The sequence below is a fragment of the Hemitrygon akajei genome, chromosome 10 (genome assembly GCF_048418815.1).
Source record: "Hemitrygon akajei chromosome 10, sHemAka1.3, whole genome shotgun sequence".
Taxonomy (NCBI): domain Eukaryota; kingdom Metazoa; phylum Chordata; class Chondrichthyes; order Myliobatiformes; family Dasyatidae; genus Hemitrygon; species Hemitrygon akajei.
The window spans coordinates 174,068,386-174,081,900 of record NC_133133.1 but is presented as its reverse complement, the minus strand read 5'-3'; the positions used below and the strand labels follow the sequence as shown (position 1 = coordinate 174,081,900).

Below are 13,515 nucleotides of genomic sequence, written 5' to 3'. Positions count from 1 at the left end.
GAGAATTATGGGAAATAAAAGAGAAAGAAAGGTAGGGCTGGGGGGAGATTATAGTGAGGAGGAAAAAAAGAGAGAAAGAGAACCAGTCTAAAATTATAGATAGGGATGGGGTAAGAGGGAGGGCCAGGGGTATCAACGGAGGTCTGTGAGTTGAATGTTCATGCCGGCAGGTAGGAGGCTACCTAGGCAGAAGATAAGGTATTGAAATTATTGAAATGGTAGGTTAATTGGTCATTATAAATGGTTCTGTAATTAGGCTAAGATTAAATCGGGAGATTGCTGGGTGGTGTGGCTGATAGGGCCGGAAGGGCCTATTCTGTGCTGAATCAAAATAAATAAATACAATAAATAAATCTTCTTTGTACACAAGTTTTGCATACAGTTTCTCCTGTTTGAGAGTCTACAATGTCGAACTTGCTCTCCATCCCTTAACTGTAGTCTAGCTAGCTTCCGTCATTCAGATGGTGAGTTATGTCCTCTTGTTGAACTGAAACTTTGTTTGGTGATGAATGCAGCCACACCTTTCCTCACCTGCTTTCTTCCCTATACACGCTGAACAGAATGTGGTGTGAGTGTTCAGTTCCCATTCCTGCTATTGTTTAAACTTCTATTGTAACTCGAGTTCCATGTGGGTCGATCCTTGCGCATCAGCTTCACTCATTAACAATCATCCTTTTAACTCAGATTCTGAAACCTTCCTTTAGATCACAGGAAATTTGGTGGTTTTGTAGACAATGTAGAAAGTTGTCCTAGGTTACATTGTTAGGATGCAGAACTGGACTGAGAAGTGATGGATGGAGGTCAAATCAGAAAACTGTGAAGTGATCACTTTGGAACATCAAATTTAAAGGCAGAAAACAGTATTAATGGCAGGATTCTTACCAGTGTGGAGGTATAAAGGGATCTTGGGGTCCACATCTATAGATTCATCAAAACCTGGTTCTAAGGTGCAGTAACCTGTCTTTGCTGTTTCTCCAGGCAGCAGAAATGGTTCTGCCGTGCATCTTAGCTAAGCCACATGTGGTTGTCAGAGACTGTTCGAGTTGCACACTACGTTAATAGGTAATGGGAACTTATGCTCACTACTCCAAACCCCTGGAGCCAAGACAGAAGGCAATAGACTGTTGAATATTGCGGGACATGGGTTTAGGCTGAACAACCATGAACCTATTGAACAGCAGTGAGAGGTCTTCATATGGTGGTTATTTTCTTGTGGGAGAGTCTAGAACAAGTGCCACTGAGAAAATTTAAGGGTCTCTATTTAAGACAGAGATTTTTTTCTCTCTCCTCTAGGGGATCCTGAGAGATAGAGTCATACAGGCCCTTCAGCCCAACTCATCCATGCTGATCCACATTAGTCCTGTTTGCCAGCGGCTGGCTCAGAATCATTTGTCCATGTCTTTCCAAAAGTGTTACCGTACTTGCCTGAACTATTTTGTCTGGCAGCTCATTCCACAGGGACATTACCCTTTAGGAAAAAACGCTGGCCATCAAGTTCCTCTTAAATCATTCCCCTCTCACCCTAAACCCATGCCCTCTAGTTCTTTATTCCTCAGACCTGGGAAAAAGATGGTGTGCATTTACCCTACCAGTGACCTCCCGATATTATACACCTCAACTTCAGTCTCTGCCTGCCAAGGAAACATATCCTGGTCTCTTCGATTTCTCTCTATTACTCAGTCCCTTTAGTCCTGGCACCAGCCTTGTAAGTCTTTGGAAATGTCTTCTCCAAACAGTGATGGAACCAGCTCCTGCCCCTCAGACTATTTTAAGTGAGTTTTAAACATGAAAGTGACCTGTTTTAAATTCCTTAGGGTTTCTGTTCCTGGCCTGTGTTTATTGAATTGCAAAATGTGTTAATTTTAAGGTGATTTGAGAAAAGTATTGGGAGGATATTACGGATAAAGTTTTTTTTACACAGAGTGGAGGGTGTGTGGAATGCCCTACCAGAGATGGTGGTAGAGGTAGGTACATTGGGGACATTTAAGAGACTCTTAGATAGGCACAAGGATGATAGAAAATGGAAGAGGGAAGGGTTAGATTGTCTTAGAGTAGTTTAAAAGGCCAGCACAATATTGTGGGCTGAAGAGTGTTTACTAAATCAGAATCAGAATCAGGTTTATTATCACTGGCATGTGACGTGAAATTTGTTAACTTAGCAGCAGCAGTTCAATACAATACATAATCTAGAAGAAGCAAAAAATAATAATAAATAAATGAGTAAATCTTATTCAGTATACTTTATACAGTATATGTATATTGAATAGATTAAAAATAGAAATACTACATATTAAAAAAAAGTGAGGTAGAATCCAAGGATCCAAAGTCCATTTAGGAATCGGATGGCAGAGGGGAAGAAGCTGTTCCTGAGTCACTGAGTGTGTGCCTTCAGGCTTCTGTACCTCCTCCCTGATGGTAACAGTGTCCTGAGTACTTTGTAAGCTAGTACCCAAGATGGAACCGACTAAACTTACAACCCTCTGCAGCTTCTTTCAGTCCTGTGCAGTAGCCTCTCCATACCAGACGGTGATGCAGCCTGTCAGAATGCTCTCCACGGTACAACTATAGAAGTTTTTGAGTGTATTTGTTGACATACCAAATCTCTTCAAACTCCTAATAAAGTATAGCCACTGTCTTGTCTTTTTTATGACTACATCAATATTTTGGGACCAGGTTAGATTCTCAGAGATCTTGAGGCTTGTACTGTAATCCCCTATGTTCTCAGGGCCTGTAACACAATGAAGGATCCCACCCACCCTGCTCATGGACTGTCTGTCCCACTCCCATCAGGGAGGAGGCTAGGTAGCACCCACACCAGGACCACCAGATGCAAAGTGGGTCGGGGGGGGGGGTGGGGGATAGCAGTTACTTTCCTCAAGCAGTGAGGATGATCAACACTCCCACCCACTAACCCACCCTCCACACCCCCAACCACCACTACTTTATTGTCAGACACTCCTGAAGGAACATCACTTTACAATCAATCTATGCACTTAAGCTATCTTATCTATTTATATTTATGGTGTTTTTATTATTGTGTTTTTTGTGCTGCAGAATAACAATTATTTCATTCCCCTTTACACTTGTGTGCTGGAAATGACATTAAGCCGTCTTGAATCTTCTTTGGAAGGTGATTTTTTAAAATTTTAAAACAAGGTAGGCTGTACCTGCCAAATGCGGGCTTTGAACACAAGCCCCACTGATCAGGAAACACCGCGTCACTGACACACAGAAAGTTGGAAGGAGCCGGTCAGTGTGATAGTCTTGTGGAAAGGAAATTCCTTTGTCCCGATCAAGTTTACTTGTGAAAGTGCCCCTGCTTGGTGGGTGTATGGCGAAAACTCACCGCCCTGACGACAAGGAAGTAAAATCAGCAAAAAAAAATCCCTAAAGCTACTCGGTATTTAAGGGCTGTTCTGGTTTTTATTGTTTGTGTATTTTTCTCTCTCTCGACCTATAGATGTTTTCATATGGAGTTGCTGTCCGTGCCATGACAGGCGGGGATCAAATGACAGCGTGACGTCTCGCCTTTTGCAGCGAAGTTGCTCTATTTAAAATGGCCCGAGCACAGCGTTCCAGAGTTTAGCCCAGGTAAGTCTCACCTGACCGAGGTTCGGGATAACCCTCCTCCAGTCCGTGTCAGCACCAGCCCCAGACTGTCCAGGTGACTGCTCGGCGCAATCAGTCCAGTGGCATAACTAATCACTTCAATGTTACATTTCTTAGGGCAAATCGTTATTGGATATTCAACATGGTAAGTCCGGAACTTTATTCATTTCTTCTCTTATATGGGCAAAATTACTTGCTTGATATTAAAATGCAGTTGGAGTTTCGCGGTATGTTGTCTTTTGCACATTGCTTGTTAGTCTCTGTCCGTCCCGTATGGTTTTTCAGTGACTTTATTGCGTTTCTTTATATTTTTCCGCAAGAAAATGAATCTCAGGGTTGTATATGGTGACATATATGTACTTTGATATTGGGTAATGGAGGAGAATATTCCTTTCATCCACAAAGTTGTTGGAGACAATGTTGGGTAATTTATCAGTGGAATATATTTTTATGCATAGAGTTAAGACCAAAAGTCGTACGAGAAGAATTAGGCCATTCATCCCATCAGCTCTGCTCCACCATTCCATAATAGCTGATTTATTATCCACCCCCCTTAACCCCATTCTCCTGTCTTTCTCTATAACTTTTGATGCCGTTACTACTCAAGAACCTGTCAACCTTTGTTTTAAATGAATGCAATGACCTGTCCTCCCCAGCTATCTGTGGCAATGAATTCCACAAATTCAGAGTCCTCTGGCTAAAGAAATTCAGCTTCACCTGTTATTCTAAAGGCACATCCTTCTATTCTGAGGGTAAAATATCAGGTAACTTTCGATGGTTGCTGGAGGGTATTCTCTTTTTAAATTTTTTTGCAGAGTTGCTGGATACAAAACAGTTACAGCCCACTCTTCAACGACGCCTTTGAAGTAATCCATCACCATCAGGCTCAACACTTCCGCCAGGACCCGGGTCTCCAATACCTGCCAAGTGAGTATTTCCCTCCGTACTTCTGCGGCATTGGACACCAGGTCAAATTTGTCCCAGTGGATAATCCTATTCCCTTCTCATTTAGGTCCTCCACACTCAGCATATAACCTCCAACAGCATCAGGAGATGGGTTCTGGACCTTACCACCCTTTTGATATCCAACCCCAGCACCTCCAGGACATGGTAAGGACATAGGGGATTGAGTATTTTATTGCCTGATTGGATTAGCTCCGGTGAAGGTTGGATGGTGAGAGAATGTTGAACACTACAGCATGGTGCAGGATCTACAACCCACAATATTGTCTTGATCTTTTAACCTACTTGAAGATCAGTTGAACCTTTCCCTCCCACATCACCCTCCATGTTTCTACATTCCATGTGCCTGTGTAAGAGTGTCTTAAATATACCTGCACCTACTGTCATCATTTGGAGGGATTCCATGTACCCACCACTCCACTTTCTGTAAAAAAATATTTGCTATTTCCAGCCAGGGAAAAAGTTTCTGGCTATCCACTCAATCTAAACCTCTTACCATCTTGTACACCTCTATCAAGTCACCTCTCATCCTTCTTTGCTCCAAACAGCAAAGCTCCAGCCTGTTCAGCCTATCCTTATAAATCATGCTCTCTAATCCAAGCAGCATCCTGGTAAATCTCATCTATACCCCCTCTAAAGCTTCCACATCTTCCTATAGTGAGGCAACAGATCTGAACGCAACACTCCACAATCAGGTGAGGATCTAAACATTGGTTAAAGTAAACGTGGGCGCTGTGAAGGTCTGTGATCTCTAATGTAAACACTTTAACAGAAACAATGATCTAAGTGTGCTGCAAATTTGAAATAAAAGGCAGAACATCCTCAGTAGGTCAGGTAGCACCCACAGAGAGTTGATGCTTCAGATTAATGTCATTTCATCTGGATTGGGGGGCGGGGAGAGAAAGTTAGGAGTTGAAATAAATCTTGAGATGCAGAGGAAGGGTGGGGAGAATCGGAATCAGATTTATTATCAATAATATATGTCATCAAATTTATTTTGCAGCTGCAGTACATGCAAGGCAAACAAATTACAGTAAGATACAATAATAAATAATCACTGCAAAAAGATCAAAATAAGCAATGTAGCATTCACGGGTTCATACACCACTTAGAAATCTGAAGAAGCTGCTCCTGAAATGTAGAGTGTGGCTCTTCAGGCTCCTTTATCTCTTCCCCGCTGGTAGTATAGTATTGAGAAGGGGGATGTCCTGGGTGGTGAGGGTTTTTAATGAAAGATGCCACCTTTTTGAGGCATCTTCTTTTCAAGATGCCCTCAATGCTGTGGAAGAGTGTGCTCATAATGGAGCTGGCTGAGTTTACAGATTTCTACAGCTTTTTCCAATCCTGCAGTGGCCCCTCCATACCAGACAGTGATGCAACCAGTGTACCTCATTCAGATTCATTTATTTATCACATGTACATCAAAACATACAGCAAAATGTGTCATTTGCAGTAACAACCAATAGAAGCTAAGGAGGTGCTGGGGTCAGCCCGTAAGTGTTGCCACATATTCTGGTGCCATCAACCCAAACAACAACAATAACAAAACAAACCCCTTTCTACCCTCGTGCACACATAGATTGTCCTCCAACTCCAGGGCAGGCCACCTCTGGGCCTCCAATGGACTTCAGACCCACAGGTATTGGTATTGGACCTCTGGCTTCACCTTTGTAAGATTTCTCCTCATTCTCCCATTCTCCAGGGAATAAAATCCCAACCCATACAACCTTTCACTATAACTTAAATCCTGGCACCAGCCTTGTAAATTTTCTTTGTATTCTTTCAACCTCCTTGATACCTTTCCAGTAGGCGGGTGACCAGAATGGCACACACAGTTAGTAGCTGATGGTGTTGAACATGGCAAAGAATTTTGGTGTGGACACCAGAAGCAACTGTCTCACTAGTCAAGCTGTTAACTGTAGCTCATGTTACACATGTACAACAGAGGTAACTACTCAACAATTTAGAAAGTATCCAGCTCAGGAAAATCAGGATGAATCCAATTAGATCATGAGACATAGAAGCAAAATTAGGCCATTCACCCCATTCTATCATCGCTGATTTGTTATCCCTCTCAACACCATTCCACTGCTTTCTCTCCGTAACCTTTGAGGCCTTTTTTTTGTTTTTTTACAATATTTTTATTCAGAAGAAAAAAAAGATTTACAGAGTGCAACACATAGATACATCTCAACATAACTTGTGTACATTCATATATTGTAATAAAATTGATTAAAATGTTATAGCATAACACATAAAGGTATACTATGTAATCAAAAATTTAAAGATAGGTCATACATCATAAAAGAAATTTTTTATATTAAAAAAGTCAACCCCCTACCAACTACCAAAGAAAAAAGCTGATGGATAATAATGGATAATTAGAAAAAAAACATATTCACTTAAGGGAAGATAGAAATATACATAAAAGTCTGTGCACTGTTAAACTTTATAAATTGGAAAAGTAATTTAGGAAAGGTCCCCAGATATCATAAAAAGATTGTTTCGAATTTAAGACTGAGCAGCAAATCTTCTCTAAATTTAAATAAGACATAATATCACGTAGCCATTGAAGATGTGTAGGAGGGGTAGACTCCTTCCATTTAAGTGAGATTGCTGTCCTTGCTAAAAGAGAGGTAAAAACTAAAACCTGTAGGTTAGGAGTATTTAAAATTATATCTTCATTTGCAATAATACCAAACAAGGCAGTAAGGGGATTTGGGTCAAATTGGACCCTAAAAAGTTGTGAGAAGGTATGGAATACTTCCTGCCAAAACTTTTCAATTTTAGGACAAAACCAAAACATACGAATTAAAGAGGCATCAGCAGAGTTGCATTTATTACAAAGTGGAGAAACGTTCGGATAAAAACTGGACAGCTTCTGTTTAGAAATATAAGCTCTATGAACCACTTTAAATTGTAGAAGAGAATGACTTTGATGCCCTTATTAATCAAAAACCTATCAACACCAGTTTTAAGTATACCCAATGATTTGGACTGCATAGCCAACTGTGGTAATGAATTCCACAGATTCCCCACCCTTTGGCTAAAGAAATTCCTCCTCATCTCTGTCCAAAAGGGACACCCTTCTATCTTGAGGCCGTGCCCTTTGGTCTTAGACTCTCCCACTATAGGAAACATCCTCTCCATGTGCACCCTATCTAGACTTTTCAATATTTGATAGAATTCAATGAGATCACCCCTCATTCTTCTAATTTCCAGTGAGTACAGGCCCAGAGTCATCAAATGCTTCTCATAAGTTAACCCTTTCATTCCCAGGATCATTCTCATGACTCTCCTCTGGACTCTCTCCCATGCTAGCATATCCTTTTTTAGATAAGGGGTTCAATACTTCCACAATATTCAAATATTGTCTGACCAACAACTTAGTCTCCTGCACTTGGTACCCCCAATTTGGCCTCTTACATCAGCAATGACAAGTGCAGACTAGACCATGACTTGTAAAACTGCTTACAATATTCCAATTCTCCTAGAGTGGGGGAGTCTAGGACCGGAGGGCACAGTCTCATGATAGAAGGATGTCCATTTAAAACAGATGAGGGGGAATTTCTTTAGCTAGAGGGTGGAGAATCTGTGGAACTCATTGCTACAGAAAGCCATGGAGGCCAAGTCATTGGGTATACTTAAAGCAGAGGTTGGTAGGTTCTTGATTAGTCAGGGCATCAATGGTTATTCGGAGAAGGCAGGAGAATGGGGTTGAGAGGGATAATAAATCAGCCATGATGGAATGACGGAGCAGACTCAATGGGCTGAATGGCCTAATTCTGCTCCTATGTCTTTTGTCTTAAATAGCTGGTAACCATGATATCCTGGAATTTTTTTTTATTTTTTATTTTTTTAAGGATGTCAACTGTGTTACCTGGTGGCAAGATGCCACAAATGCCAACCAGCGATGTGGGGCATTCCCTGCCTTGGTCAGGAGAATGCGGTTGAGAAGGATAATAAATCAGCTGTAATGGAATGGTGGAGTGGACAATGGGCTGAGTGGTCTGAATCTGCTCTTGTCTTATGCAATCTGACCAGTGTCCTATAAATCCTTACAAATTCAGATAGTAAGCCATCACTGTACCCTTGATCAGTAGTAGTGATAGAAGGCATTGTTGAGAGTGTCCCCTTCACCTAGCCTCCTTTTGTGAGGAGTTTTCACCAATCATCATGTGATAATCCAAGTACTTCACACAAATGCCACTGGATTGAGAGTCAAAAAGAAAACTTTCTCATTCAATACATTCATTCAGTTCTTTGTGAATCTGCTTGCAACTTCTCCAACACCTGCACACTTCTACAGGTCAAGGAAAAGGAGCCAAATGCCACTGCCTCCGAATTATCCTATGGAATTTCATTGGAGAATTGGGATAAGTTTACTATAACAAACTTCACTACATTCACCACAATGAAGTAGCCACTTTTTAAGGCGCACCAGTACACCTGCTCATTAATGCAAAGTAACGAATCACGTAGTAACAACTCAATGCAAACATGGTCAAGAGGTTCAGTTGTTATTAAGACCAAACATCAGAATGGAGAGGAAATGTGATCTGGGTGACTTCGACTGTGGAGTGATTGTTAGTGCCAGAGTATCTCAGAAACTGCTGATCTCCTCGTATTTTCACATGAAACAGTCTCCAGAGTTTACAGAGAATGGCGTGAGAAACAAAAAAAAAATCCAGTGAGAGGCAGTTCTGTGGGTAAAAACACCCTGTTAATGAGAGGGGGCAGAGGAGAATGGCCAGAATTGTTCAAGCTGATAGGAAAGCGGCAATAACTCAAATAACCACAGGTTACAAGAGTAGTGTGCAGAAGAACATCTCTGTATGTACATGTTGAGCCTTGAAGTGGATGGGCTCCAACAGCAGAAGACCACAAACATACACTCCATGGCCACTTTATTAAGTGTAGGTGATACCTAATAAATTAGCCAGTGAGCATATGTCAGTCATAGACAGAGCTCCATCCTTTTGAGGACATTTTCACATTCATGTCAAGCCAGGAACAAGGGAAGGGACCTTCACCCAACCTAGAGATTCTAACTAAACCTCTACCTTTCCATCTCCAGGCAGATTTCAACATGGACAGCAACAAGTTAACGTATGAGAATGGGATCCAGGTTCCAAACTATTACCCAGAGAGTCATATTCCAGACTTCTTCATGCCAAGGCAAGGGAAAGGTTTGTCTCCTTGTCCTAGCTCATTGTGGTTACTGGAGTAGTTTCTCCATGAGTTACTAATGAAAATAAAAAATAACTCCTTCTGCACAGAATTAGACTGACCCTGGGACAGCAAAGCTATGAAAAGGCAGTTCTACTCTCTCCAGGTGAAGGACCTTGACCCAAAATATAATCTATCCATTTCCTTCCAAAGGTGTTGACTGACCTGCTGAGTTTATCCAGAAAAATGGGGAGACTCAAGGCACTCTGCAGATGTTGGAAATCTGCAGCAATACACAAGTTGCTGGAGGGAAATAGACAGTCAACATTTCTGTTCAATACCCTTCTGCTCCAGGTTCCAACACCTGAATTTCATGCATATCCTACAAAATGCATACTGTTATCCTGGTAATGAAGCTGGGACAATATTTTTTCTCTGTAATATTGTACAGTAATTATAGAAACTTAGAAAACCTACAGCACAATACAGGCCCTTCAGCCCACAAAGCTGTGCTGAACATGTCCTTACCTTAGAAATTACCTAGGGTTACCCATAGCCCTCTATTTTTCTAGCTCCGTGTACCTATCCAGGAGTCTCTTAAAAGATCCTATCGTATCTGCCTCCACCACTGCCGCTGGCAGCCCATTTCACCTCCCTACCAAAGGAGGTGCGAGGTGCACTTTCCTTCTGATAACCTGCTGGTCATTCTTGGCCAAGGTGTAACACCTGATTAACCCCCCCCCCCCCCCCCCCAAAATCAGGGTCACATGAAGCCATGGGAGCACGTGGTGGATGGTCATTTGAGCAGCTGGAGCATATCACAAGTCCTGGATATGTGACCACTGATGCCAAGGAGACAATCTCTGAAGAGTATTGATAATGGCTGGGGTCACCCGTCTTCTAAGGGCACTGCCAGAGGAAGGCAATGGCAAACTCCTTCTGTAAGAAAATCTGCCAAGAACAAAACCGTGGTCATGAAAGGACCATAATCATTCACGTTATGTGACGTGGCACACAATGATGATGAATCCTGCTGTCATTGAGTTGTAGACCACGACAGCACAAAAACACTCCCTTCAGCCTAGCCTAGTGTCCAACTATTATTCTGCCTAGTCCTATTGTACTGCACCAGGACCACAGCCCGCCATACCCCTCCCATCCATGTACCTATCCAAACTTCTCTTAAACGTTCCAATAGTGGGGGAGCCTAGGACCAGAGGACACAACCTCAAAATAGGGAAATACCCGTTTTGAAGAGAGATGAGGAGGATATTTTTAATCTGTAGAATTCATTGCTGCAGATGGCTATGGAAACCAAGTCATTGGATATGTTTAAAGTGGAGTTTGAGAGGTTCTTGATTAGTCAATATGTCTAAGGTTATGGGAAGAAGGCGGGAGAATGAGTTTAAGAGGTTTAATAAATCAACCAGGATGGAATGGCAGAGCAGACTCGATGGACAGAACGACCTAAATCTGCTCCTATATCTTATGGTCTAAATGTTGAAATTAAACCCCCACCTACCACTTCTGCTGGCAGCTTGTTCTTCACTCTCACTATCCTCTGAGGGAAGAAGTTTCTTCTCATGTTCCCTTTAAACAGTTCACCCTTCACCTCGAACTAAACCTGTCGCCAATGAACTAGAGTGAACTAATGAATGAAAGTTAATTTCAACAGAACAAATCAACTTTAGCATTTGAAGTCAGCTGTGAATTCTACTAGCTGTGCATCTGTTATTGCACTGGGACAATATATTTTTTTCTGTAATATTGTATAGTAATCTTGCTTTAAGTATGATAAAGTCATAGTGTACTATAGCACGAAACAGGCCCTTTGGCCCATCTAGTCTAGTGCCAAACTATTCTGCCTAGTCCTATCGATCCTCAACTGGACCATAGCTCTCCATAACCTTCTCATCGATATACTTACCCAAACTTTTGTTAAATGTTGAAATTCAACTAACATCCGCCACTTCCGTTGGCGGCTGGTCTCACACCCGCATCACCCTCAGAGTGAAGCAGCTTCCCCCTCCCCTTATGTTCCCCTTAAATATTTCACCTTTCACTCTTAAGCATGACCTCTAGTTCTACTCTCACTGGAAATAAAGAACTTCAGCATCTGAAACACGAAAAAGTCTGCAGATGCTGGAAAGCCAAGCAATATACACAGAGTGCTGGAGGAACTCAGCAGGCCAGGGCCGTCTCGGCCTAAAACGTCGACTGTGCTCTTTTCCATAGATGCTGCCTGGCCTACTGAGTTCCTCCGGCATTTTGGGTGTATTACTTCAGCTTCTAAAGTCGCTTGTAGCTTCTACTGACTGCGCACTGTTCAGTAATCCCGGAGTTGTCTCTCCAAATCACCTGGCTTCTGAGCGGTTGTCCGTCCGCCCCACCGCGGGATGGGTTAGCACAGCGGCTTTAAGCACCTTGGAGAGCGCCTGGATGTCAGTCCGGGCGAGAGGGCGCAGTGCTAACTCCACTTGACTGTCTGTTCCTTCCGACTTGTTGCAGGCAGGAAGAGGCTTCGCCTCTACGAGTTCTTGAGTGAATCTCTGCGGGACGCTGAGATGTCTGACTGCATTCAGTGGGTGGACAAGAAAAGCGGCGTCTTCCAGTTCATTTCCAAGAACAAGGAGAAGGTAGCAGAGATGTGGGGCCGGAGGAAGGGCAATCGCAAGACCATGACCTATCAGAAAATGGCCCGCGCCCTTAGGAACTACAGCCGCACCGGGGAGATAGTCAAAGTCCGCAGAAAGCTCACCTATCGCTTCGATGCGCAGGTGCTGCAGAGGCTGGGAGGGGTGCCGAACTCCCCCTATCCCCACACCGATCACTCGCACTACAGCTGTGACCACTGGCACTTCAATTACAGCTATAACGAATTGTTACAGGGCAGCACCACGTGAGCTGGCCGCGCCTCTCCCGTGCTTATAAACAGAAGAAGAATTCCATAAATTAACACAACATTTAAACAAAAAGACTAAGTTTCGAATTTTATAATATATATTAACCTATTTTAATGTGTGTGTACAATTCTGTGTGCGTCTTTCTATGTCTGTCTCTGTGTGTCTCAGACTGTATATACGAATGGTGTGTGTGTGTGTAGGACTTAAACTGATTTTGAAAAAAATTCTGTATCTTCTGCCTGAAATCTTGACTGTTTCTATCTCCACAGATGCTGCCTGACATGCTGAGTGTTTTTGATATTTCCTATTTCTCTGCCAATAAAAAATTTCCTATTTTATACAATTTGTATTGTGACTCATGTTAAATGTCTTAAAGCACGGGTTTGTGTTGTGTACAGTTTTGGTTACCCTGTCATAGGAAATACTTTAATTTTTTAAGTTGGGAAGTTTGCAGTAAAGATTTACAAAGAGTTTGCTGGGTTTTGAGGGCTTGAGTTATAGGGAGAGGTTGTGCAGGCTGGGACTTTATCCTTGGAGAGTAGAAGACTTTGAGGGATGGTGTTATAAGGGACATAGATATGGTGAATACTTACAGTCTTATTCCCAGGGAAAGGGAATCAAAACTTAGGAGATAGATAGATAGATACTTTATTCATCCCCATGGGGAAATTCAACTTTTTTTCCAATGTCCCATACACTTGTTGTAGCAAAACTAATTACATACAATACTTAACTCAGTAAAAAATATGATATGCATCTAAATCACTATCTCAAAAAGCATTAATAATAGCTTTTAAAAAGTTCTTAAGTAAGTCATAGAGCTTTACAGACCTCCAGGACATCTAGTCCATGCTGAACTATTATTCTACAT

The 13,515-nt window shown here is 42.1% G+C and overlaps 1 protein-coding gene across 2 annotated transcripts in view; it reads left to right on the top strand.

Moving 5' to 3' along the window:
* The window catches only part of spic (Spi-C transcription factor (Spi-1/PU.1 related)), a 108,400-nt gene extending 95,447 nt beyond the window's left edge, over positions 1 to 12,953 (top strand). The window contains exons 2-7 of one of the 2 annotated variants that reach the window (XM_073057714.1): positions 3,461 to 3,591; positions 3,727 to 3,754; positions 4,425 to 4,536; positions 4,622 to 4,719; positions 9,650 to 9,761; positions 12,250 to 12,953. In XM_073057714.1, coding sequence (XP_072913815.1) covers positions 3,752 to 3,754; positions 4,425 to 4,536; positions 4,622 to 4,719; positions 9,650 to 9,761; positions 12,250 to 12,644 — 720 coding nt within the window. In that variant the 5' untranslated portion in view covers positions 3,461 to 3,591; positions 3,727 to 3,751 and the 3' untranslated portion in view covers positions 12,645 to 12,953. Of the gene's footprint in view, positions 1 to 3,460; positions 3,755 to 4,424; positions 4,537 to 4,621; positions 4,720 to 9,649; positions 9,762 to 12,249 lie in introns of both variants that reach the window. The other variant, XM_073057713.1, reaches the window with a different exon arrangement.
* The last annotated feature ends 562 nt before the right edge of the window (positions 12,954 to 13,515 follow it).